This window comes from Dendrobates tinctorius, unplaced genomic scaffold (genome assembly GCF_039654945.1).
Source record: "Dendrobates tinctorius isolate UK_male_01 unplaced genomic scaffold, ASM3965494v1 ptg000151l, whole genome shotgun sequence".
NCBI lineage: Eukaryota > Metazoa > Chordata > Amphibia > Anura > Dendrobatidae > Dendrobates > Dendrobates tinctorius.
The window spans coordinates 28,795,671-28,823,451 of record NW_027361818.1 but is presented as its reverse complement, the minus strand read 5'-3'; the positions used below and the strand labels follow the sequence as shown (position 1 = coordinate 28,823,451).

Genomic DNA, 27,781 nt, shown 5'->3' with positions numbered 1-27,781 from the left:
CGTACCTGTCCCCATTCTTGTGGATGGGTGTGATGAGGCCTTGGTTCCAGGTACGAGGGAAGTAGCCGGCACTTAACACAATATTGAAGAGTTTAACCATTGCGGCCTGTATTTCTGGTGGGCTGTACTTCAGCATTTCTGGTGGGATTCCATCCAGGCCACCGGCTTTTCTACATCTTATGGAAGAGGTTCTCTCTGCAACTTCCTGTAGTGTGATTGGTGTATCCATGGGGTTTTGGAAATTTTTTACTTTTTCCTCCATTGCTTTTAGTTTTGCCATTATGCTTTCCTGTTCTTGGCTTAGTTCTTCCTTTGGAATGTCTTTATAGAGGTCTCTGAAGTACTGGAGCCAGATGTTGCCATTTTGGATATGGATGTTGCTTTTCTTGTCTTTTGTGCCCATGTGGTTCCATAGTTCCCAGGAGTAGAGTTGAGCGAAACGGGTCGAAAAATTTCAAAAGTCGCCGACTTTTGGCAAAGTCGGGTTTCATGAAACGAAACCCGACCCTAGGATGAGGTCGGCCACGAGGTCGGCGACTTACGTGCCAAAGTCGCGTTTCAAAAGTTTGTTTTGCGCTCTTTTTCAGCCAATCAGGATCCACGGACACTGTGGGCAACGTGATGACATAGGCAGGGGTCACCACCATCTTTCAGAAGGGCATGCAAGTGATTGGCTTGCTTTGGTGGGCGTCACAGGGGTTATAAAAGGGCATGCACGCTGACCGCCATCTTACTTCTGCCGATCTTAGCATAGGGAGAGGTTGCTGCTGATTCTGTAGGGAGAGCGTTAGGCAGGGAAGAAGAAAAAAAAACTGCTTCTGCTGCTAGCGATTTTGCCTGTGCAACACACCAGTCACTGTGTGTGCAGTGCAAGGGGAGGCTATATTGTGGTGGATCAGTGGTGTTGGTTGTTGGGCTGCCTTCTAAGGCCTCCTGACAGCTGCATTGCTGTTTCCCCACTGCTCTGCAAACTGCTTTTTTAAAAGCAATCCCAATTTTTTTTTTAGTCCTGCTGAGGTACTGAGCGTGCATTTATTCACACCATACAGCGGGTGTACGCTACTCACACAGTACCGTGTAACGGCTGTTATCACAGCCACAGTGAAGCTATCTGTGTGTCACTGTGGAAGGATAAGTGGAGGACTTGTTCCGTTCTTACAGACCTACACTCTAGGGAGATTCCTATTCTGCCCAATTCTACATACATCTTGTAGTTTGTGATACACTAGCCAATTTCTGCCTTTGACATAGCGCTCTGATATTCAGTGGGCCTCACACAATCCAAGTGTCCAGTGTCCACAAGTGTCTGCAGAAATTCAAAATCTCCCTTATCCTGTAGTCACTTTTTTCACACCTGCTGCATCGAGCCTGTGACATAGCGCTCTGATATTCAGTGGGCCTCACACAATCCAAGTGTCCAGTGTCCACAAGTGTCTGCAGAAATTCAAAATCTCCCTTATCCTGTAGTCACTTTTCTCACACCTGTGCCATCGAGCCTGTGACATAGCGCTCTGATATTTAGTGGGCCTCACACAATCCAAGTGTCCAGTGTCCACAAGTGTCTGCAGAAATTCAAAATCTCCCTTATCCTGTAGTCACTTTTTTCACACCTGTGCCATCGAGCCTGTGACATAGCGCTCTGATATTCAGTGGGCCTCACACAATCCAAGTGTCCAGTGTCCACAAGTGTCTGCAGAAATTCAAAATCTCCCTTATCCTGTAGTCACTTTTCTCACACCTGTGCCATCGAGCCTGTGACATAGCGCTCTGATATTCAGTGGGCCTCACACAATCCAAGTGTCCAGTGTCCACTAGTGTGTGCAGAAAATCTAAATCTCCCCTGTCCTATAGACACCTTGTACCTTGTTTTACATTACTATATAGTTTGTTGGATTTTGTCTACATTGCTACCAAAAATGAGGAAGGCTGGTGGAAGAGGCCGTGGAATTGGGCGGGGGTTGCCAGCTGGTAATGATGGTGTTGGTGGTGGATCTGATGGTAGTGGCAAAAGCAAAATAGGACTGAATGCAGGAGGTGTTGAGCCTGCATCATCGTCTGGCTCCATAAGGCTTCGAAGGCTTAGTTTTCTAGGAGTTGGCAAACCGCTTTTAACGCCAGAGCATCAGGAAAAAGTTTTGTCTTATATTGCTGACTCAGCCTCCAGCTCTATCGCCTCCTCTTCTGAAGTTGTAAAAAGTAAAAGCACTGAGTCGTCATTGGAGGCTCATGTTCATGAACCACACCTTTCCTTGTGTCCTTCACCCCAACCAAGATTGAAGGATGACGCAGGCCATACTACTGATTACTCCATGGAGCTGTTTTCACATACCATGCCTGGATTATCAAGTGAAATGGTGAATTACCCAGGCCAAGATGAATCTGACATGGAGTGCACTGATGCACAGCCGCTGATAGATGATTCTGCTGGTACAATCACTCAGAGCACTACATTGTCCTCGCAGTGTACAGAGCCAGATTCTGACCCTGATGAGACTCAGGTGCCCCTTCCCGCACACTATACCACCATACACGGTGACACAGAGGAAGGTGCACATGACATTGAAGAGGAGGTGATGGATGACCCAGTTGTTGACCCAGATTGGCATCCATTGGGGGAAGAGGGTGCTGCTTCCAACAGCTCAGATGAGGAGCATCCACAGCAGACATCGACATCGCAACAGCTGTTATCTGGCAGCCCCGGAGCACTCCAAAGACAGGTTCCAAAAATCAAAAGAGTTGCTGGACAGCTTGTCCAGAGGGTCAAAACATCACAGCGTGCTAGGCCGCAAAATGTCTGTCAAAGTAGGAAGAGTGCAGTGTGGCACTTTTTTGAACAAAATCCTCATGATCAGGCCAAGGTTATCTGTAAGAAGTGCGCAAAGACCTTTTGCCGAGGGAAAAATCTGAAAAATTTGAATACCAGTTGCATGCTTAGACATTTAACCAGCATGCACTTGCAAGCCTGGACACAACACCAAACCTCAAGTGCCACATGTGCAACTGATCACAAAGAAGGTAGTCAGCAACGCTACATTGTTTCCCCCACTGTAAGCCCACCGGTTAGCACAGCAGCAAATGTTGAGGTGTCGTTGCCAGGCCACAGCAGTCAGGGAAACCCACTGTTATATCAACGAAATACTGAATCTAGGCCATCAGAAAGAACACCAACTCCATCACCATCATCAACCCTCTCTCAGTCCGCCCTGTCCACCGCTACTTCCACCATATGCAGCTCTCAAGTCCAGCTCACCCTCCCAGACACTATGAGTAGGTCAAGAAAGTACTCAGTCTCTCATCCGCGTACACTGGGTTTGAACGCCCATATTGCCAAACTAATCTCGTTTGAGATGATGCCCTATCGGTTGGTGGAAAGCGCAGCTTTCTGCGAACTCATGGCCTATGCAGTACCACGCTATGACCTACCCAGTCGCCACTTCTTCTCTCGCAAAGCCATCCCAGCCCTCCACCATCATGTAAAAGACCGCATTGTCCATGCACTCAAGCAGTCAGTGAGTGGAAAGGTGCACCTCACAACTGATGCATGGTCCAGTCGGCATGGCCAGGGCCGTTACGTGTCCATCACTGCACACTGGGTTAATGTGGTGGATGAAGGGTCCACAGGGGACAGTGGTGGTGGGACAGTGCTGCCTAGCCCACGGTATAGGAAACAGTTGGCTGTAGGCGTTCGACCCTCCTCCTCCTCCCCCTCCTCCAGAAGTGAAAACTCGTCCACAGAGCGCAGTCGTACGAGCACTCCATCTGCAGCTGCCACTGTTGCACACGAGGTGTCCCCCTATCGAGCAGCTAGTGGAAAGCGTCAGCAGGCTGTGTTGCAGATGATGTGTTTGGGCGACAGACACACCTTCCGAGGTGCTGGCCGAGTACTTGAAGTGACAAACTGAGTCATGGCTGGGCAGTGTACATCTTGAGGCAGGCAAGGTAGTTAGTGATAACGGCCGTAATTTTGTGGCAGCCATATCCCTTTCAAAACTCAGCCACATACCTTGCTTGGCTCACACCTTGAACCTGGTGGTGCAGTGCTTCCTCAAAAACTATCCGGAGTTAACAGTCCTGCTCCATAAGGTGCGAAGACTGTGCGCGCACATCCGCCGGTCGCCTGTACACTCCGTTCGTATGCAGAAGCTGCAGCGATTGTTCCACCTTCCCAACCACCGCCTCATTATCGACATTGCAACAAGGTGGAACTCCACCCTGCACATGGTGGAGCGGCTGTGCGAGCAGAGGCAGGCCATAATGCATTTGTGGGAGGATACACGGCCAGGCACTTTGAGAGCAGACATGGAGTTGACAGGTGTGCAGTGGTCGAAGCTGAAAGACCTCTGTAAAGTCCTTCAGTGTTTTGAGGAATGCACACGGCTGGTAAGCGCAGACGACGCCATCCTAAGCATGAGCATCCCACTTATGCGTCTGCTCATGCAAACTTTGACGCACCTTAAGGAGCAGGCGTCTGCAGCCAATGTTGACGAGGAGGAAGAGGTGGAGGGAATCCTTGATGACATTCAGCCATTGTCTGCTCAGGGACCTCTCCTGGACAAGTTGGAGGAAGAAGAGGAGGAGGAGGATGATGATGGAGATGATAACTTAGGGGAGGAGTATGCATCTCGTGGGGCAAGTGAAAATGTTGGCGTGGCAAGGTCTGGTACAGGGTTTGTGCGTGACTGGAGGGATGTGGATTTGCCAGAAAGTGCTCCTCCAACCATCACTCGCAGTGCATCATTGACACCGGGAACATTGGCCCACATGTCAGATTATGCCTTGCGGATCCTAAAAAGGGACCCCCGCATTGCCAAAATGATGAACGATGACGACTACTGGTTGGCCAGCATCCTGGATCCACGCTATAAAGGCAAATTACAAAACATTATGCCACAGGAGAACCTTGACCTAATATTGGCTAATAAACAAGCAACTCTGGTAAATCGGTTGCTTGAGGCATTACCAGCACACAGCAGCGGTGATGGTTCTCACTCGAGCCGTACGGGCCGGGGGCAGCTTGGCAGAGGTGTTCGTGGTGCACACAGCAGAAGTGGCGTTGGAGACAGGGGTTTCATGACAATGTTGTGGACTGATTTTTCAAGTACCGCTCACACAACTGGTAATACAGCATCGATGGAAAGTGACAGGAGACAGCAGTTGTCAACTATGGTTACAAACTACTTTTCCGGCCTCCTATTTTAAGGTCAACAAAAATAAATCTAATTATCTGACTTTTAATTTGGACAACCTGGAGATTGAAGAGCTTAGGAAGGAGAATGAGTTCACCTGGGAGGAAAAAGGGGTAAAATACCTGGGGATAACTATAACTAGTAATCTACCGAATATTATTAAAACAAACTTGAATGAGATCCTCAGGATTGTCTCTCTCGACACTTCTTTCCATGCTCGACTAGCTCTTTCTTTATTTGGAAGAATATTGACTATTAAAACTATTACTTTGCCGAAGATTCTCTACTTCTTTAGGGCTTTGCCTTTGACTATCCCTCATAAATTCATCAGTAAGATTCAAAATTTGATTAATTCTTTTATTTGGGGAGGGAAAAAGGCTAGAATCTCGAGAGACTTACTGTATAAAAACAAACGTAATGGAGGCTCAGGTTTGCCAAATATACATGCGTACTAGCAGGCGCTGTTGATCAAACAAAGCTGGTTCTGGTTTTGTGACAAGATTCGACCTGCCTGGACTGACTTGGAAGATGATGTGGGTAGACATGTATCAGCAAACGAGCATTTCTTTAATTTTATATTTCATTACCTGAGGCTGATCTCATCCCACCCAATTTTTAAGCCAATCATACTTGCATGGAGAATATTCTTAAAGCCTTCAAAAATGTACAACAATCGGGTCCAATTCAGGAAATTCCCTTTACACCTACTTGTCTCTGTATACAACTTTCCCCTGTCGGAGTCTTGGCTTAGTTCAGATATTAAAAGAGTTGGAAGCCTCTACGAGGGAGACGAATTTCTCACCTTTAGTAATGTTAAATCTAAATATAACTTGCCATCTTCTGAATTAGTGCCCTTTTTAATCCTAAAGGAGTACATTCAGAAACTTCAAAAAATCAAAAACATTAACCTGGAGATATTGGTATCATTGCTGTGCAACGCTAATAACAAAAATATTTGGAGTTTAAAAAATGTATATAACTTCTTCAATGGTGATGTGGTTAGCTCCAAAAATGCATACATGAGGAGGTGGGAGTCTGAATTGAATGTGGCCATAGAAGATGGGCAATGGGATAGCGCCATCAGATTCACCTACCAGTCTAATATTTCAATGACTCTTCACGAATCATATTTCAAGATTCTAACCAGGTGGTATTTCACCCCTATTAGATTATCGCATATAAACCAGGAGCATTCTCCCCTTTGTTGGAGGAACTGTGGTCAACAAGGAAACCTTTTTCACCTGTTCTGGGGCTGCCCGAAGATTAAAGATCTTTGGAACAGAGTGTCACTGCATATCAATTCCTTTTTCCAAAATTTCAAAATCACTCCCCAAAGAGCTTTGCTGTCTCTAGACTTGGAACTTGTTGACCTGTCAGTTAAATTTGTTATCATACATATCTTTCTAGTAGTAAAGAATACAATTGCTTACTGGTGGAAAAAATCTGACCCACCATTGTTTTGTGAAATTTTGGACAGACTTCATCAGCATAGTTCCATAGAAAAGAGATTTGCAACCGTTAATGATGGATTAATCAGATATTCCAACAAATGGAAGGTTTGGAACACTAAATTCTGTAACACTTAATTATACTTGGTGTGGTTTGAATTCGCTAACTTGGCTTCATATATATGTGCATTGTATGGGTTTTGATACATTACTTATGTATATTCATGTACTTGTATGGCATTGTTAAAAAGACTTGAGTTCTCTACTTTTTATTCCCTTAATCCTCTTTCCCACCCTTTTCCCTTTGTTAATTCCCTTTCTTTCCCTTCTTTCCCTCCCCTTTTCCCAACCCTTGTTATTTACTAAAATCCAATAAAAATGTTTGAAAACAAACTACTTTTCCTTCCATATCAATGTTCTCCCACGCAGGTCATTCCCCTTTGACTATTGGGCCGCTAAACTGGACACCTGGCCTGAATTGGCACAATATGCCTTACAGGAGCTCGCTTGCCCAGCTGCAAGTGTGCTATCGGAAAGAGTCTTCAGTGCAGCTGGATCAATCCTGACAGAAAAAAGGACCCGTGTGTCAACCCAAAATGTGGATGATCTAACCTTCATTAAAATGAACCATGCATGGGTTTCCAAGGATTTTGTCCCACCTTCCCCTGATGACATATAGGGTGACAGAAAAATGGCTTGCTTTGGTCCACCTCTTCCAGGGACTTGACCTATTTCGCCTTTTGCATCAGCTGAATGTCCAACATCAACATATGCCACTTTCTAAAACTCCCTAACTGTGCTGCCTCCCCCCCCATGGCCGGGGTCACCACCTAGCGCACGACACCGTGCGAGTGCCGTTGCCCTGGACAGGTGGGTAGGCCGACTCTTGGGCGCGGGCACTGGCACAGGGTCCCTCATAGTGCAATCAAGTGTCTCTGACGGTGGTGGTGCACACCCGCCGTCAGACACACCGCCGAACTATGAGGGGCCCAGTGCCAGTACCGACGCCCATGAGTGGGACCCCCTTGCTTGGGCAGGGCCCCAGCATTTGCAATCTTTACCTCTCCCTGCTCCTCCGCTGTGTAGTCTGGGCCGTCAAATCCATACTGTGCCAGACACCGTCTGAGCCTGCCTCCTGATGTATAGACATATCTTTTGAATGTGCACGCTATCCATACATGTTATCCGGGGATACGGTACCCTTTCTCACCTTTGTGCAATCACGTGCAAGCCATACTGGGCCTAACACCGTCTGAGCCTGCCTCCTGATGTATTGACATATCTTTTGAATGTGTACGCTATCCATACATGTTATCCGGGGATACGGTACCCTTTCTCACCTTTGTGCAATCACGTGCAAGCCATACTGGGCCTAACACCGTCTGAGCCTGCCTCCTGATGTATAGACATATCTTTTGAATGTGTACGCTATCCATACATGTTATCCGGGGATACGGTACCCTTTCTCACCTTTGTGCAATCACGTGCAAGCCATACTGGGCCTAACACCGTCTGAGCCTGCCTCCTGATGTATAGACATATCTTTTGAATGTGTACGCTATCCATACATGTTATCCGGGGATACGGTACCCTTTCTCACCTTTGTGCAATCACGTGTAATCCATACTGGGCGTGAGAACGGCTAGCGAGCTGTTAAGCAAGCTACAGCACCTGTGGTTTGCACACGTAAGTTTTTCATTTTTTCAGGAATGACGGTTAGGCCTAATTCCGGAACTGCGGTTGACCTGCACTTACTGGGAAATCATCATTCGCGGGTAATAATTGTAATCAGTGATGCCCATCACTAACGTTGTTCAGCGGGTTATCTGCACCTGTAAGCGACAAACGCTGGCCTTTTCAGTGTAGCACACATGCAGCCACGGACATGTAAGGGTATGACACACCAGTTATTGGCCAATCTCATGTGCCAGAGCCTCACGTGTCCCTCTAGTAAGCCGGACTCGGACCGCGGGGCATGACGGAGTCTCGTTCGTTAATGGAATAAAGCTTGCAATGTGTTCATCTGTTCTGTAGCTGGCATGGTTGAGGTTTCCCAGGTGGAGTCGAATTTAACCGTAGGCTCCACTCCTGGTGGTGCCCTTCTGGACATTCCTTTAAGATTCAGCTTTGCAACCATACTGCCCACATAAAACAAACACTTTGCCTTCATGAACGCTGTTTGGAGGGTCATGACTCGTGGGAATAACGCCGCCCAATCAGTTAACCTGCTAGAGAGATCCTTCGTTGCTCCCAAGCATGACATCACACTCCCTAGGAGGAAGGTAATGCCACTGTGGCGACCGTACTCCTGGGGGCGACACAAGTGCACTGATGCCCAGCCACTGCTCGATGAATCTGCTGGTACATTGACCCAGACCACTACATTCCCCTCGCACGCTACACGGCCTGAATCTGACCCTGATGAAACTCAGGTTACCCTTCCCATATACAGTTCCATCTTACACGGTGACAAAGAGGAAGCTGCAGATGAAAGTTAATTAAGGTTAACAAGCTTAAGTAAGAAGAATTGATGCTTTTGGCATTCAAATGGGCACTGTAGGTGTGTTTCCTGTCCTCCTCTCACTGACGACTTTTATTCCCCATTGACTTACATTGGGTTTCGTGTTTCGGGACGACCCCGACTTTTCCCTTTAATCGGCCGATCTTACTCGACCCGACTTTTGGAAAAGTCGGGTTTCACGAAACGAAACTCGACCCTAAAAAACCAAAAGTCGCTCAACTCTACCCAGGAGGAGTTGTCTTGGAGGGCGTCTTGGAGTTGGTTAAGTTTGGTGGAGAAGTAACTCTGCTTCTTTTTCCTGAGGATGGTTTTGTACTGCCTTTGTATGGTGTCATAGGCTTCCCTCAGACCCGGGTTGTTGGGGTCTCTTTGTTTCTTGTTGAGGCTGTTCTTACAAAATAAATACAACATACATACTTCATATATACTACATTCAAACAGCATACATACTACATATATACTACATTCATACAGCATACATACATACATACATACTACATACATACTACATACTACATATATACTACATTCATACAACATACATACATACTACATACGTACATACATACTACATACATACTACATACTACATATATACTACATTCATACAACATACATACATACTACATACATATTTCACATATACTACATTCATACAACATACATACTACATATATACAATCATACAACATACATACATACTACATACATACTACATATATACTACATTCATACAACATACATACATACTACATATATACTACATTCATGCAGCATACATACATACTACATACATACTACATATATACTACATTCATACAACATACATACTACATACATTATTCATATATACTACATTCATACAGCATACATACATACATACTACATGCATACTACATATATACAAAATTCATACAACATACATACATACTACATACATACTACATATATACTACATTCATACAACATACATACTACATATATACTACATTCATACTGCATACATACATACTACATACATACTACATATATACTACATTCATACAGCATACATACACACATACATACTACATAATACATATATACAAAATTCATACAACATACATACATAGTGCATACTACATACATACTACATACATACAACATGCATACAACATGCTACAGACATACAACATACATACTACATACATACTACATACTACATACAATACATTCATACATTCATACAATACATACATATAGACATACAGTACATATAACATAGAGTACATACTCACCATCACTTGTCACTTTGCTCCCCAAAGCCAGTGTCATCTGTGAAAAAATATGAAAATAACAAACAAGCAACATACTCCCTGATCCGCAGAAATCCACGAGTGTCCCACGATGATCTCCCGTGGAGAACAGCAGCATCAGCTGATGCGACCGCTCTCTAGGGGGCTCAAGGAATACAATGATGGGAGGTAGGTATCCTTCTGCACTATATTCCTCCACCACTGTAGAAAAAATAGTCCCTAGTCTTACTTTTGGCATTGCTGTGTGAGAAAGTTCCCACGCAGCTTTTGCCATAAAGTGAGACCAGTGAACGATAGTAACCTCTCAGTGATGCAGTGCAGAAGATCATCGTGGCTCGTGGGACACTCGTGGATTTCTGTGGATCAGGAAGTATATAGGTTGTTATTTTCATATTTTTCACAGATGAAACTGGCTTCGAGGAACAAAGTGACAAGTGATGGTGAGTATGTACTCTGTGTTATATGTACTGTATGTCTATCTGTATGTATTGTATGAATGTATGAATGTATTGTATGTAGTATGTATGCAGTATGTATGTTGTATGTCTGTAGCATGTTGTATGTATGCAGTATGTATGTAGTATGTACTATGTATATATGTTGTATGAATGTAGTATATATGTAGTATGTATGTATTGTATGAATGTATGAATGTATCATATGTAGTATGTATGTTGTATGTATGTTGTATGTAGTATGTATGTTGTATGTATGTTGAATGTCTGTAGCATGTTGTATGTATGTTGTATGTACATAGTATGTTGTATGCATGTATGTATGTATGTTGCATGAATGTAGTATATATGTAGTATGCATGTAGTATGTATGTATGTTGTATGAATGTAGTATATATGTAGTATGCATGTAGTATGTATGTATGTTGTATGAATGTAGTATATATGTAGTATGTATGTAGTATGTATGTATGTATGTTGTATGAATGTAGAATATATGTAATATGTATGTTGTATGTATGTATGTTGTATGAATGCAGTATATATGTAATATGTATGTAGTATGTATGTTGTATGTATGTAGTATGTATGTATGTTGTATGAATGTAGTATATATGTAGTATGTATGTATGTTGTATGAATGTTGTATGTATGTAGTATGTATGTAGTATGTAGTATGTATGGTTTTTTTTTACATTCAACACATTAGCCAGATGATGGGACTACTACTGTCCCATCATTGGCTAATGTGTCAATCACTGTCATTGTAACAGGCATAGCCTGATGGGACTTGTAGTCCCATCGGACGATGCCTGCACACACAAGATCCCCGGCAGGCACGCACAGACCCCCGGCAGCAAGCACAGGCCCCCTGGCAGGCCCGTACAGACCCTCGACAGCCGGCACAGGCCCCGGCATTCCCGTACAAACCCCTGGCAGCCAACACAGGCCCGTACAGACCCCCGACAGCCAGCACGGGCCCCCAGCAGGCCCGTACAGACCCCCAACAGCCGGCACAGGCCCCCGGCAGGCCCGTACAGAACCCCGGCACAGGCCCCCGGCAAGCCCATACAGACTCCCCGCAGTCGGCACAGACCACGCATCATTTCAGCAGTCAATCACAGCCACAACAGTGGCTCATTGCATTATGGGGACTTCCGATTCCGGTATCCGATTTTGAAAAAATATCGGTACTCGGTATCGGAATTCCGATACAGCGAATATCGGCCGATACCCGATATTTGCAGTATCGGAATGCTCAACACTATTAGTGATACTTCCGTTCTCAGCTGAGCAGCTGACCTAAGTGATATTTGTGTATACCGCTTGTTCCTCTGTGTGCTTGGACTGTGTATGATTTGGCTTGTCCCTCGTTTTATGTCTGCATTGTGATTCTGTACCTCTTATAATTCTCCGGTTCTGACCTTCGGCTAAGTTCTCTGACTTCCCCTTTGTCTGCACCCCTGGTTAATGCATTCCTGTCCGGCTTCTGACTTTGGCTTGTATTGCACCATTCCTCTGTTTCACCCCTAGGACACTGTGTTACCCTCCAGTTACTGAACTTGGATAGTCTGACCTCTCGCCCAGTGCCTCTGGCCCCGCTTTCATTTTCTCTCTTGTACAGGGGTTTGTTACACCTCCAGCCATTCACGTGTCTCAGGTTCTGCTCTGGTGCTGCTCACTCTCAGCAGCGGCCGCACGCTCCAACTCGAGATGGCTGTCCCCCTCCACAATCTCCTTGGTGTGTATACTATAGACACACAATTCGTGTGTCTGTTACAGCAATGTAATGTAACAAGAGCCATGTTACAGTGTATGGATGACTAATAAGATCCATGCAAAGTTTTGGAAGTGTTTTTATGAGTTTAATATACCACCAATATGTAACAAAACTGTGTTACAGTGTATATATGAATCACTGAATCCACAAAAAGTTTTGGAAGAGTTTTATATACCAGCGAAATGTAACAAGAACCACATTAAAGTGTATAGATAAATCAATAAATCCTTAAAAATTTTATGAAACCTTTTTTTGAGTATTATATTGCACTGTAACGTAAGAAGAACTGAGTTACAGTGTATGGATGAATCATTGAAATCATAAACATTTTTTCAAAGTCTTTTTGAGTTTTACATATCACCAATATGTAACAGAAAGCATGTAATACTGTACTGTTGAGTAATTAAACCAGACAATTTTTTCACTGCTTATTTGTAGGGTTATATACCACCAAAAAGTGCCTCATAGCATGTAATACTGTGCGGATCAGTAATTGAATCCAGACACATTTCTCAATGCTTTTTTATAGAGTTATATACCATGAAAATGTACCACAGATCCCAGAATACTGTATGGATTAATAATAGAATTGATACAAACTGATCAATGTTTTATTTATCACCATAATGTAACAATAACCTCGTTATTACTGTATGGATGAATAACTGAAACCAGAAAAAGTTTTTGAACATGAATATTTTGAAAGTGTAGTTGTTGTGCTCCTGCACTCATAAAATCTTTGCAGAAAGTGCATTAGCATGAAAAAATTGATAAGAAGGGTCATCTAGTCATCCATAGACCCCAGAAAGGCAATAACTGGTGGACATCATTCAATATATATACTTCTACACTCATAAAAGCTTTTCACAAAGGGTAAATCCAGAAAAAATTATAAGGAGGGCCATCAACTGAGGAGCAATAACTGGAGCACCTCATTCAAATATTGAACATTAAAAGCACTTGAAGTTCTGCTGTCATCTGGTGGTGTGGAAAAGTGGATGCTAATCCAAGCTTTGTTCACTTTTATCAGTGTGAGCCTGTCAGAATTCTCTGTTGACAAGTAAAACGCCTGTCTGTTATCACACCCTCCCCGATGACACTGAAAGCCCCTTCATACAAGCCACTAGCAGCAGAGCAGCCCCTCACCTCCAAGGCACAGAGGGAGAGCTCATTCCAGGTTTGAGACTCAATAGTTGAAGGTTGCAGCAGAATTAGGGAGTACGCTGGATTGGTTGGCCAGGTATTGCTTGACCATCTTTAAAAACATTTCACTCCTTGCAGAAAACCCCAGTCATCAGGCACTGGATGTTGGGAAGGTGTCATGAAATTGGCCCACACCTTTGACAGTGTACCCTTGGTTGGGTAGGGAGGAAGCTTTCCCCCTGGGGCTAGCATTGCCTGATGGGAATTTTTCAACATATTTTCAACAATGTCCTTCTGTTATTGTAGCATTTCCCTGCCTCAGGAAGGAGATATATAAAGATCTCCTTGTAACATGGGCCTAGATATTTCCCATGATGAGCTGCGGTGAACTCACTGAGCTCAGTGCTGCACCATGAGACCTTTTCTCACTGTGTCAGCTTTGATCTCACTGAGGTCACCGCAGTTCATTGAAGTATGGGAATGCAGTCTCAGTGACCTGTTGTAACTTCCATGACATCACCGCTAGTCACTGACGCAGCACTCGCAGTAACTCATCCTCTAGCAGTTTTCAGCCTGAACAGTCACATCTTGGCACCATCCAGGTTGAAGACATTTTATCACAGACGTAGATTGCGGCGCTCGACAGTATATTGCACAGGTGAGGGATATGGTTGTTTACTTTTATTTTTTTACAGGCGACCAGGGCTTCAATGAATGGGCACTAGGTGATTATTATTGCTGTTTATTATTTTATGTTTTATACAAGGGATTCAATGGAACGGACTTAAGGTGAGTATAATAGGGTTTGTTATTATTAAATAAAAAAGTAAACCAGTATGCATTTTTATTTCAAATAAACAACTTTACTCCTGCTGTGTGTTTATTTGTAATTTGACTATGGGTTTTGTAATGGATAGGTTTCTTATAGATGCCTGCTGTCCCTGTTATAAGCGACAGCAGATGTAGACTCATGGGAATAGTAATCAACAACACATCCCAGCCCAAAAGATTGGAGGGATAAAGATCAGTAAACAAAGAAACCTAAAATTACAATCTTTAATTAGAGTAATTAAAAATTAGATCATCAGAATTGAAACAAATGGGCATCTCAAATAAAAGAAGCAACAGCTGAATTATCAGATCGCTGGGGGTTTAGCAGCACTAGAATAATTGTAAATAGTTGTTCCTAGTGAATGACATATAAGCATAACTAAATCAGTCCAGGGAAACATCTACTTTTAAAGTAAGTGCAATGTGCTTATGATAATATGCAGATAAAGTCAGTGTTTTCAGAAATATATTATTATTATTATTATTATTATTTAATGTTATAGCGCCATTTATTCCATGGCGCTTTACATGTGAGGAGGGGTATACATAAAAACAAGTACAATAATCTTAAACAATACAAGTCATAACTGGTACAGGAGGAGAGAGGACCCTGCCCGCGAGGGCTCACAATCTTCAAGGGATGGGTGATAATACAGTAGGCGAGGGTAGAGCTGGTCGTGCAGCGGTTTGGTCGATCGGTGGTTACTGCAGGTTGTAGGCTTGTCGGAAGAGGTGGGTCTTCAGGCTCTTTTTGAAGGTTTCGATGGTAGGTGAGAGTCTGATATGTTGTGGTAGAGAGTTCCAGAGTAGGGGTGATGCGCGAGAGAAATCTTGTATGCGATTGTGGGAAGAGGAGATAAGAGGGGAGTAGAGAAGGAGATCTTGTGAGGATCGGAGGTTGCGTGCGGGAAAGTACCGGGAGACGAGGTCACAGATGTATGGAGGAGACAGGTTGTGGATGGCTTTGTATGTCATGGTTAGGGTTTTGTAATGGAGTCTCTGGGCAATTGGGAGCCAGTGAAGGGATTGACAGAGGGGAGAAGCTGGGGAATAGCGGGGGGACAGGTGGATTAGTCGGGCAGCAGAGTTTAGAATAGATTGGAGGGGTATGAGAGTGTTTGAGGGGAGGCCACAGAGCATGAGGTTGCAGTAGTCAAGGCGAGAGATGATGAGGGCATAGACTAGGGTTTTTCCAGATTCTTGGGTGAGGAATGAACGGATTCGTGAAATATTTTTGAGTTGAAGTTGGCAGGAAGTGGAAAGGGCTTGGATATGTGGTTTGAAGGAGAGATCAGCGTCAAGGATTACTCCGAGGCAGCGAGCTTGTGGGACTGGGGAGAGTGGGCAGTCATTTACTGTAATTGATAGGTTCGTAGGGGGGGTCACGTGAGATGGGGGAAAGATGATGAATTCTGTTTTGTCCATGTTGAGTTTCAGAAATCTAGCGGAGAAGAAGGATGAAATAGTGGACAGACATTGAGGGATTCTGTTTAGTAGGGAGGTGATATCTGGTCCAGAGATGTAGATCTGTGTGTCATCAGCGTAAAGATGATACTGAAAGCCATGAGATTCTATGAGCTGTCCCAGGCCAAAGGTGTAAATAGAGAACAGCAGGGGCCCAAGGACTGAACCTTGTGGGACTCCGACAGATAGGGGGCGAGGTGAGGAGGTGGTGTGTGAGTGGGAGACGCTGAATGTCCGGTTTGTTAGGTATGATGAGATCCAGGATAGGGCCAAGTCTGTGATGCCGAGGGATGAGAGGGTCTGTAATAATAGGGAATGGTCCACTGTGTCAAAGGCAGCCGACAGGTCCAGGAGGAGGAGGACAGAGTAGTATCGCTTGCTCTTGGCGGTTAAGAGGTCATTGGTGACCTTAGTAAGGGCAGTTTCAGTGGAGTGGTGTGACCGGAAGCCAGATTATAAGCGGTCGAAGAGGGAGCAAGAAGAGAGATGGGAGGACAGTTCAAGGTAGACGTGTTGTTCCAGTAGCTTGGAGGCGTAGGGGAGAAGTGATATAGGGCGATAGCTAGATACAGAGGATGGGTCAAGAGAGGGCTTTTTGAGGATAGGTGTGATGGAGGCATGTTTAAAGCTTGAGGGGAAAACACCAGTTGTTAGTGATAGGTTGAAGAGATGGGTTAGGGTTGGGATGAAGACTGTGGTGAGGTTTGGTATGAAGTGGGATGGGATTGGGTCTAGTGCACAGGTGGGGAGATGTGATCTTGAGAGTAGAGTGGAGAGTCGATACCTTGTTTTTTTTTGCCAGCAAGAGTGTCTAAAGCCCCCGTTACACACAGCGAGATCGCTAGCAATATCGCTGTAACGTCACTGGTTTTGTAGCGTAGCAGCGATATTGCTAGCGATATCGCTATGTGTGATACTTACCTTCGACCCGCTCCCCCGCTGATTATCGCTGATCGCGCGAGAACGTCCTGGACCGTTTCTCGTCGGGCGCTTCCTGCTGGGGCTTCCTGTGGCGCTGAAGAGCGACGCGTGGACGCGGGCGGGAGGATGTCAGGATCGCCTCGTCTGACAGGTAAGTAGCGACCTCCAACCCCTGCGATGTCGCTGGTGAGATCTGCCTGTGTGGCAGCTCACTAGCGACCACTTAGCGATGCACCAGCGATTCATATCGTTGTCGGGATCGCTGGTGCATCGCTACGTGTAACGGTACCCTAAGAATGTTGGGTCAAGTGACCATGAATCAATCAAAAAGCTGTAAGGAATTTATAAAGCTGAAATTTGTTTATACCTGCTTATATAAGAAAGTGCTAAGTGCTTGTGATATATGTCAAATATACTTCGAACTGCTGGGATAAAATGAAAGTCATGTGACTAAAGACTGAAGAGAGCTACAAAGTGATCATTTAGAAAGTGAATTCCAGTGATCTCAATCCAGCTAGTGATGTACCCTTGCTATGTGCCCGACAGCACCTTTTCGCCTACCAGTCTTCTTCTATTGGAGCATGCATGTGGAAGCATTGTTTGTTAATTTAAATACTAATTTAACCCGCCTCAACTGTTGCACATGTTAGCGGTTCAGTTAATTACCCGCGCTTGGATCGCAGTAGTATAAATACTATTATTGCTTCTGCTTCAACCACTAGTTGTAGTAGTTACGCTGGCACTCCTTACGGAAGCCATACCACCCAGTAATCTCCTCTCTGACACCTCCAGCAAAGCCTAGGCCTCAACGGAGAATGGACAATTGAGTTATCCTATGAGGTCTTGCCACCCGAAGGGGTATGACTTTTATTGTTTATAGACCGTTCTCTGCCCATATATTCTTCAAGCTTTAGAGTCAGCAGTTATCAGACCATAGTAAACAGCTGTCTAATGGCAACTGAGGAACATTTCATGCACATCAAATAAAAAATGTAAGATAAAAAAATCAAACTATTAGAAAGTAGTATTCCAAAATGTAATTAGTTTTTTATGTATAAAAAAAATGCTGGATACAATTCGACAGAATTTTGCAACAGTATCTGCATTTGCCAAGCCTATATCATATGTTCATACAGCTGCATTGGATTAGGAAACCTTAATAGTGCTGCAATTTAAACCAAAAAGTGTCCACACCTAGACCTAGGTTCAGGGTTGGACAGCTGTTGAATGGATCAACTGGCGAACGATCACTACACAATCGCTCAAGGCCATAACTTATGAATGATCCTGGCTGATGAATGAACCAGCTGGCTGGAAATGTTCTTACAAAGAAAGATCACTCATGGGTAAAAGACCTTTCACCTGACTATCACACTAAAACATTACAATAACGATATCTCCATTTCAGAATGTGGTCAATTAAACAATTGGTCAAGTCAACAATTATGGTTGAAATCAGCCATTTTCACAAAACTCTTCATGTTTAATGTGTAAGGGCATTTTACTTGTATCTTTTAGCATGTAGACAAAGCAGCTTTGTGATGGCTCTCCTGATCTCTGTGCTCCTCAAACTGTAGATAATAGGATTAAGCAGTGGGGTCACCACCGTGTTCAAGAAAGATAAAGCCTTGTTGAAATTTACATAGTATTTTCCTGGAAACATATAGAGAATCATAAGCGTCCCATAATATATGGAAACTATGGTAAGATGTGCGCTACATGTGGAGAAGGCTTTCTGCCTCCCCGAAGACGAGGACATCTGGAGTATAGATCTCAAGATGCAGATGTAACTCACAACAATGAACAAAAACTGAAAAAGTCCAAAGACAATGGTGACAATGGAAACTTCAATTCTGACAACTGTCGGATCTGAGCAGGAGAGCTCAATAACAGGCCCAAGGTCACAGAAAAAATGGTCAATGACGTTTCTGTAGCAAAAGTTCAGCTGCAGCACGATTACGTCAGTGATGGAAGCGCAAACGCAACCGGATGTCCATGACCAAAGAGCCAAATAATAAGGAAGACGGACGTTCATAATGGCAGTGTAATGTAAGGGGCTACAGATGGCTAAGTATCGATCATAGGACATGACAGTGAGAAGACTACATTCAGTCATAGCTGAGGCCCCGAAGAAAAACAGCTGGATGAGACAACCTTGGAAAGAGATATGGCTCCCATTCTGTAATATCACATGCATAGAATTAGGGGCAATGTTTGTGCTGATCAACAAGTCACATAATGAGAGTTGGCCAAGAAAAAAGTTCATGGGTGATTGGAGAGAGCGATTGGTGGACACCAAAAGAAATATCAACACATTTCCAATAACTGTGCCCAGGTAAACCACAAAGACTAGAAATAGAAGGAAAATGCAGTACTGGTGGAGATTTTGGAAGCCCAACAGGAAGAATTCACTCACAAGGGTTTTATTGGCCATTCGGTAAGTTTGTTCTTAAAACTGCAGAAAAAAATTGTAATTTTCATTTAAAAAGATAGTTAGAATCTACCGTAGTATTATTAATATTCAATATCAATTACCTGATACTTCCTGTTCTGACTTCTCCTTGGATTTTCATTATTCTGTATTTTTCCTATTGGAGAGCGAGGGGTTTGGTTTTAGTTATTCGTCCTCCGTCCTGAAATTATTTAATAAATACACATGATATTTCAGGAAAAGGGAGATTATATACAGGCAGAAGTAGGGCTCCATGGTGATTTGTCATCTATGGCCTGTTAACTAGACCTTAGGGGACTTTATTATGTGCAGTTATTACTATTTTAATTAATGTCTCAGCCTTGAAGAAATAAGAATAATTGTAAATTTGGGGATGTAGTTATTTATTTGCCAAAATATACATTGCTTCAATTCTATCTTTATCTTTAGACTGAATGCATTTTAATTATTTTGCATTTGTTTCCTAAATGCAAAGCTCAGCAAATTTCTAAATGGTTTCAACTATATACCATATGCATTTGTCTAATTTTTATACTTGCCGCTGCATTCATACATATCCACCGCCCTGGCATTAACTCTCCACACTCCATCCATATCGGCCCCTCACTCCTTTCCTCTCCTATGTATAGCACTCACGCTCTTTTCACATTGCTACACAGCACAGATCCATTCAGTCCTACCATTCAACATCAGAGACGCTCTCACAAATCACTTAACCATCTGCTCACTCTTTCTATCCTTCTTCTCCTAGTCGCAGGAGACATTGCTCCCAACCCCGGCCCCCCATGTCATAGAAAGTCAAACCCCCCAACTGCTACACTCAGAAACCCCTCTAATCTTATTAATATTCCCTGCATGCCATCTGTCTCTCTTAATTGTGCACTTTGGAATTCTCACTCAGTGTGTAATAAACTCTCCTTCATCCTTGACTTCTTCCTTTCAAATTCTCTTAACCTCCTGGCTCTTACTGAAACCTGGATCCAGCAGTCAGACACTACCGCTGCTGCTGCTGTTTCATATGGTGGACTACATTTCTCTCATACCCCAAGATCAGACAATAGAGCAGGTGGAGGCGTTGGTCTGCTCCTATCATCAAAATGTACCTTTCAGGTTATCCCTCAACTACCCTCACTAGTCTTCCCTTCTTTTGAGGTCCATGCCGTCAGACTCTACACCCCTTTCTCTATGCGAGTGGTGGTGGTGTATCGTCCTCCCGGCCCTTGTCAACAGTTCCTGGATCATTTTGCCACTTGACTTCGACATTTTCTCTCCTGTGACATCCCTACCCTCATCATGGGAGATTTAAACATCCTCATTGCTCTTCCCCTCTCCCCATCTGCTACTCACCTTTTATCTCTAACCTCCTCGTTTGGCCTTTCGCAGCTTCCTAACTCTCCTACGTATGAAGATGGAAACTCCCTCGATTTGGTCTTCTCTCGGCTTTGTGCAGTGGATGATTTCACAAACTCCCCCCTCCCGCTCTCTGACCACAACCTTCTTTCATTCTCTATCAAGAACTGCCAGGCTGCTCAGGTCACCCCACTGTCCAGACTTATAGAAGCATAGAGGCCATTAACACCCAAAAACTTATGAAGAACTTGCAGTCTTCATTGGCCCCTATCTCCTCCTTCTCCTGTCCTGATTCTGCATTGAAACATTACAATGAAACACTTCAAAGTGCCCTGGATGAAATTTCACCTCCTATACAAAGAACAACATGACACAGATGGTGACAACCCTGGAACACCCTGCAAACACGTTTCCTGCAGCGGTGCTCCAGGTGCGCCGAATGTCTGTGGAGAAAATCCAATCTACACGAAGATTTCATCCATTATAAGTTTATGCTTAGAACATACAACACTGCCCTTCACCTCTCCAGACAAACCTATTTCAACACCCTCATCACCTCACTCTCCAATAACCCTAAACATCTCTTTGACACTTTTCATTCCCTACTTAACCCCAGAATGCAGGCCCCAACCATGGAGATTCGAGCTGACGATATGGCCAATTACTTCAAATAAAAAATTGACCATATCCAACAGGAAATTATCTCCCAATCACCTCATAACATGCACTGTCCTCCCTCCCCCACTGCATCTAGCTCACTCTCTGATTTTAAACCAGTCACAGAAGAAGAAGAAATCAGGCTCCTTGCATCTTCTCACCCAACCACTTGCACCAGTGACCCATTTCCGTCACATCTCCTCCAGTCCCTTTCCCCTGCTGTCACCGCCCACCTGACAAATATATTTAACCTCTGTCTCTTTACTGGTATCTTTCCCTCCTCATTTAAGCATGCCATCATATATCCACTACTTAAAAAAAATCCTTTGACCAAAACTGTACCGCTAACTATAGACCTGTCTCTAATCTTCCCTTCATCTCTAAACTCCTGGAATGCCTGGTCCACTCCCGTCTTATCCTCTATCTCTCTGATAACTCTCTTTTCGACCCTCTCCAATCCGGCTTCTGCTTTTTACCCTCTACTGAAACTGCCCTCACTAAAGTCTCTAATGATCTACTAACTGCTAAATCTAATGGTCATTACTCCATGCTAATTCTCTTGGATCTCTCTGCAGCATTCGACACTGTGGATCATCAGCTCCTCCTCACTATGCTCCGTTCCATTGGCCTCAAGGACACCATTCTCGCCTGGTTCTCCTCCTATCTCTCTGACCGCTCCTTTACTGTATCTTTTGCCGGTTCCTCGTCCTCTCACCTTCCCCTTACTGTTGGGGTTCCTCAGGGATCAGTCCTAGGCCCCCTCCTCTTCTCCTTGTACACTGCCCCTATTGGTCAAACAATCAGTAGATTTGGTTTCCAGTACCATCTCTATGCTGATGACACCCAATTATACACTTCTTCTCCTGACATCACGCCAGCCTTTCTAGAAAACACCGGTGGTTGTATAAACGCTGTGTCTAACATCATGTCCTCACTATATCTGAAACTGAACCTGTCAAAGACTGAACTCCTGGTGTTTCCTCCCGCTACTAATGTACCTATACCCGACATTGCCATTTCTGTGTGTGGCTCCACTTTTACTCCCCAGCAACAGGCCCGCTGTCTTGGGGTCATACTTGATTCCGAGCTTTCATTCACCCCCCCACATCCGATCATTGGCTCGTTCTTGTTATCTGTACCTCAAAAACATTTCTAGAATTCAACCTTTTCTTTCTTTTGACTCTGCAAAAACTCTTACTGTTTCTCTTATTCTTTCTCGTCTCAACTATTGTAACTCTCTTCTAATCGGTCTCCCTCTTACCAAACTCTCCCCACTCCAATCTGCCTTGAATGCTGCAGCAGAGATCATATTCCTCACCAATTGTTATACCGATGCTTCTACCTTGTGCCAGTCATTACACTGGCTACCCATCTACTCTTAATACCCTCACCCACAAAGCCCTCCATGGCTCAGCACCAACCTACATCTCCTCCCTCGTTTCAGTCTACCACCCTACCCGCGCCCTCCTTTCTGCTAATGACCTGAGGTAAGCATCCTCAATAATCAGAACCTCCCACTCCCGTCTCCAAGACTTTACACGTGCTGCGGCAATTCTTTGGAATGCACTTCCCAGGTCAATACGATTAGTCCCCAATCCCCACAATTTTACGCGTGCCCTGAAAACGCATTTATTCAGACTGGCCTATCGCCTCAACACATTAACCTAATCTATCCCTGTGTGGCACAGCCAAAAATTTTACCATAACCAGGTTCCCCGCATCATGTTCCCACATGCTTTATGCATCCATTAGCCCTCTGTGTCTGTACTGTTACACACTTAACATTATTGCTGGTCCATACAATCAGGGCAACTGTTACCATCCACCTTTGGTGTCTACCTCTTTTTTCATAGACTGTAAGCTTGCGAGCAGGGCCCTTACTCCTTTTGGTATCTGTTATGATCTATGTGATTACACATAGATCATAGACATAGACACATAGACATGGATTGAGAAAGAAAAATGTTATGAAAAAGAAACGGAGAGTGGTGGTCATGGGGGATTCCCTGTTGAGAGGAACAGAGGCCGCTATCTGCAGACCGGATATAACTTCAAGAGAAATGTGCTGTCTTCCAGGTGCAAAAATTAAAGATGTGTCTGAAAGGATATCAGGACTCTTCAGACCTACAGATGACTACCCATTCCTGCTACTACATGTGGGTACAAATGACACCACAAGAAATGACCTGGAAACCATCTGCAGAGACTTTGAAGACTTAGGCAAGAAAGTGAAAGAACTGGGAGCGCAGGTGGTCTTCTCTTCCATCCTCCCAGTGGATGGCCATGGAACAAGGAGGTGGAATAAGATTCTGCAGGTGAACAACTGGCTACGTCGATGGTGCCGTCAGCAATGATTTGGATTTATGGATCACGGAGTGAATTACCTATACGATGGTCTACTTGCTAGAGATGGGGTGCACCTTACGAAGACTGGTAAGCATGTATTTGGAAGTCGCCTTGCTACACTTGTAAGGAGAGCTTTAAACTAGAACAACATGGGAAGGGAAGCAAAAGACCAGAAAAAGCCATACACCTGACAAATGCTATTGAGAACTCTGCTATTAGAAGTGGAAAGGAAGAACAAAGACAAAAGAATCTAATTAATAAAAATATTGGAGAAAGAGAAACCAATCACAAACTAAAATGTTTCTATACTAATGCACAAAGCATGGGCAACAAACAAGGAGAACTGGAACTACTAACACAGGAAAAGAAATATGATGTCATTGGAATCACTGAAACTTGGTGGGACGATACACATGATTGGAATACAAGACTAGAAGGATACAACTTATTTGCAAGAAACAGACTTGATAAACGAGGAGGAGGTGTCGCATTGTATGTTAGAAACGCGTATATCTGCACAGAGATTGAAGCTTCAGAGGCTGGGAGTTCTGTGGAAACTGTTTGGGTAAGAATACAAGGACAGAACAATGGAAAGGACACCATTGTAAGCATTTACTACCGGCCGCCTATGCAAGCTGAAGATATGGATGAACTCTTTATGCATCAAATGGCCAAGTTCTCAAAAAAATATGACATAGTTGTCATGGGAGATTTCAACTATCCAGACATTTGTTGGGAATCTCTCTCAGGCAAAACTAACAGGTCAAGGAAATTCTTATCCTCTCTTGCTGACAACTTTATCTTCCAAAAGGTAGGGGAGAAAACAAGGGGATCTGCTACCTTGGATCTAATCCTTATAAACAGGGAGGAAATGGTTGAGGAGGTAAAAGTGGATGGGACCCTAGGAGGTAGCAGCCAGGCTATTTTTGAATTTTGGATAACTAGAGGAGGAAGACCTGTGAAGACTCAGACGTCAAGGTTAGATTTCAGAAAGGCAGATTTTAAGGGATTCAGAAAGAGAATTGGAGGGTTCCAATGGCTGGATATCCTTAAAGACAAAAATGTCCAGGAAGGATGGGAAATCTTGAAAAATGAAATTCTCAAAGCACAGTTGTTAACAATTCCGAAAAGAGGGAAGAATAGGAAGCATTTAAGGAAGCCAGGATGGATGAACAAAGAACTTAAGCACATGCTAAAAAGGAAGAAAAAAATGTTTATAAAATGGAAAGAGGGAGGAATATCTAAAGAAGAATATAATGCTGTCTGCAGAACCTGCAGGGCACAAATCAGATTCGCTAAAGCTGACAATGAATTGAGGCTTGTAATAGATGTCAAAAGCAATAATAAAGGATTTTGGGGATATGTCAAAGGTAAAAGAAAAGTCAAAGATGCTATAGGATTTTTACAGGATGAAAATGATGAAATGGTAAGACAGGATGTTGAGAAGGCCGAACTTTTAAATTCCTATTTTGCATCTGTTTTCTCTCAGAAGGGAAATGTAACATCAACTGTTCTTCACTGTCCTATTAAGGGAATAGAAGAATCCAGGATATCTATAAACAGAAATATAGTGAGGAAACACTTAGCTAACCTAAATGAATTCAAGTCTCCAGGTCCAGATGAATTACACCCCTGAGTACTGAAGGAGATAGCAGAAGAAATTTTTGAACCCCTCTCGATAATCTTTGAAAATTCTTGGAGAACAGGAGAAGTCCCAGAAGACTGGAGAAGAGCAAATGTTGTTCCTATCTTCAAAAAGGGGAAGAAGGTGGACCCAGGCAACTATAGGCCGGTGAGTCTGACTTCTATACCAGGAAAGATCTTTGAACAAATTATTAAACAACATGTATGTCAGTACCTGGATAAGAATGAAGTGATTAAACAGAGTCAGCATGGGTTTGTAACTAATAAGCCATGTCAGACTAACTTAATTTCCTTCTATGACGGAATCACTGATTGGGTGGATCAAGGAAATGCTGTAGATATAGTATATCTTGACTTCAGCAAAGCATTTGACAAAGTCTCTCATACAATCCTTATTGAAAAAATGACTAAGTATGGAATGGACAAGGCAACTGTTAGGTGGATTCATAACTGGCTTAGTGATCGGACCCAAAGAGTCGTCGTAAATGGCTGCACATCCAGTTGGAAGAATGTCTCAAGTGGGGTACCACAGGGCTCTGTCCTGGGTCCTGTATTGTTCAACATCTTTATCAACGATTTAGATGAAGGAATTGAGGGTAAACTGATTAAATTTGCTGATGACACAAAGCTAGGAGGGATTGATAATACTAGAGAAGAGAGAGAGAGGATTCAAAAACATATAAATAAACTGGAGAAGTGGGCAGCAACTAACAGAATGGTTTTTAACAGGGAGAAATGCAAAGTACTACATCTGGGCAATAAAAATGAAAAAAGCATATACAGAATGTGAGGAATAGGGCTAAGCAACAGCACATGTGAAAAAGACTTGGGTATACTAATAGATCACAGACTGAATATGAGTCAACAGTGTGATGCAGCAGCAAAAAAGGCAAATGCAATTCTAGGATGTATTAACAGAAGCATACAGTCTAGATCACGTGAAGTCATTATTTCCCTCTACTCCTCTTTGGTCAGACCTCATCTGGAATATTGTGTCCAGTTTTGGGCACCACATTTTAAAAAAGACATCAACAAACTGGAGCAAGTTCAGAAAAGAGCGACCAGAATGGTGACCGGTCTGCAAACCCTGTCTTATGAGGAAAGGTTGCAGGATTTGGGAATGTTTAGTTTGCAAAAGAGAAGACTGAGAGGAGACTTAATAGCTGTCTACAAATATCTAAAGGGCTGTCACATTGTAGAAGGATCAACTTTATTCTCATTTGCACAAGGAAAGACTAGAAGCAATGGGATGAAACTGAATGGGAGGAGACACAGATTAGATATTAGAAAAAACTTTTTGACAGTTAGAGTGATCAATGAGTGGAACAGGCTGCCACGAGAAGTGGTGAGTTCTCCTTCAATGGAAGTCTTCAAACAGAGGCTGGACATACATCTGACTGGGATGATTTAGCGAATCCTGCTTTGAGCAGGGGGTTGGACCAGATGGCCCAGGAGGTCCCTTCCAACTCTACGATTCTATGATTCTATGATTCTATGATTCTATGATTCTATGATTATTGTTATGCTGTAATGTCTATCGTCTGTACAAGTCCCCTTTGAAATGTAAAGCGCTGCGAAATATGTCGGCGCTATTGAAATAAAATTATTATTATCATTACTACCATTTTGCTGTTGCAAAAAATCTGTAAATCTTATGTTCTTGAAAGTAATACACCTGACTCACATCAAGCTCTTATCACTGGGCGAAACACCCAAGACTTACATCCAACCTATATTCCCAGGAGAGGCAAACATGCAAATCCAGCCTAAGTTCCTGTGAGAGATACAAAGACCTTACAGATCTCACATCTATCTTATATTACTTGGAGAGACACACAATGAGTAACATCCAGTCTATTTTACTGGGAGAGATACAAAGAATTCACAGACCTCACATCCAGCCAATATTAATGGGATAGACACACAGATATCACATCCATCCTATTTACTGGGAGAGACATCCAGACATCCACTCTAGGTTACCGGGAGAGACATACAGGAGTAACATCCAGTCTATATTACTGGGAGAGAAACAGAGATCTCACATCCAGCCTATGCTACTGGGGGAAACACATGGGACGCACATCCAACCTATATTACTGGGAGAGATATACAGATCTCAGATCCAGCCGTTGTTACTAGAAGAGACACACAGGATGCTCATCCATCCTTGGTTACCAGCATACACACAGATATCACCTCCAAACTATATTCCTGGGAGAGACACATAGGATGCACATCCAGCCTGTTACCAGGAGACACACAGACCTTACATAGAGCCTATGTTA

The 27,781-nt window shown here is 43.5% G+C and overlaps 1 protein-coding gene and 1 long non-coding RNA gene across 2 annotated transcripts in view; one reads left to right on the top strand and one right to left on the bottom strand.

Moving 5' to 3' along the window:
• The window catches only part of LOC141050017 (uncharacterized), a 217,873-nt gene that overhangs the window by 142,232 nt on the left and 47,860 nt on the right, over positions 1-27,781 (top strand). The window lies entirely within an intron of this gene.
• On the bottom strand, positions 18,546-19,466 carry LOC141049872 (olfactory receptor 5G29-like). Its single transcript, XM_073546713.1, has one exon. The coding sequence runs from the start codon at positions 19,308-19,310 to the stop codon at positions 18,546-18,548; it is 765 nt and encodes a 254-aa protein (XP_073402814.1). The 5' UTR covers positions 19,311-19,466.

Excerpts from the sequence above, each read along its gene's own strand:
- LOC141049872 (XM_073546713.1), bottom strand. The coding sequence starts at position 19,310 with ATGAACTTTTTTCTTGGCCAACTCTCATTATGTGACTTGTTGATCAGC.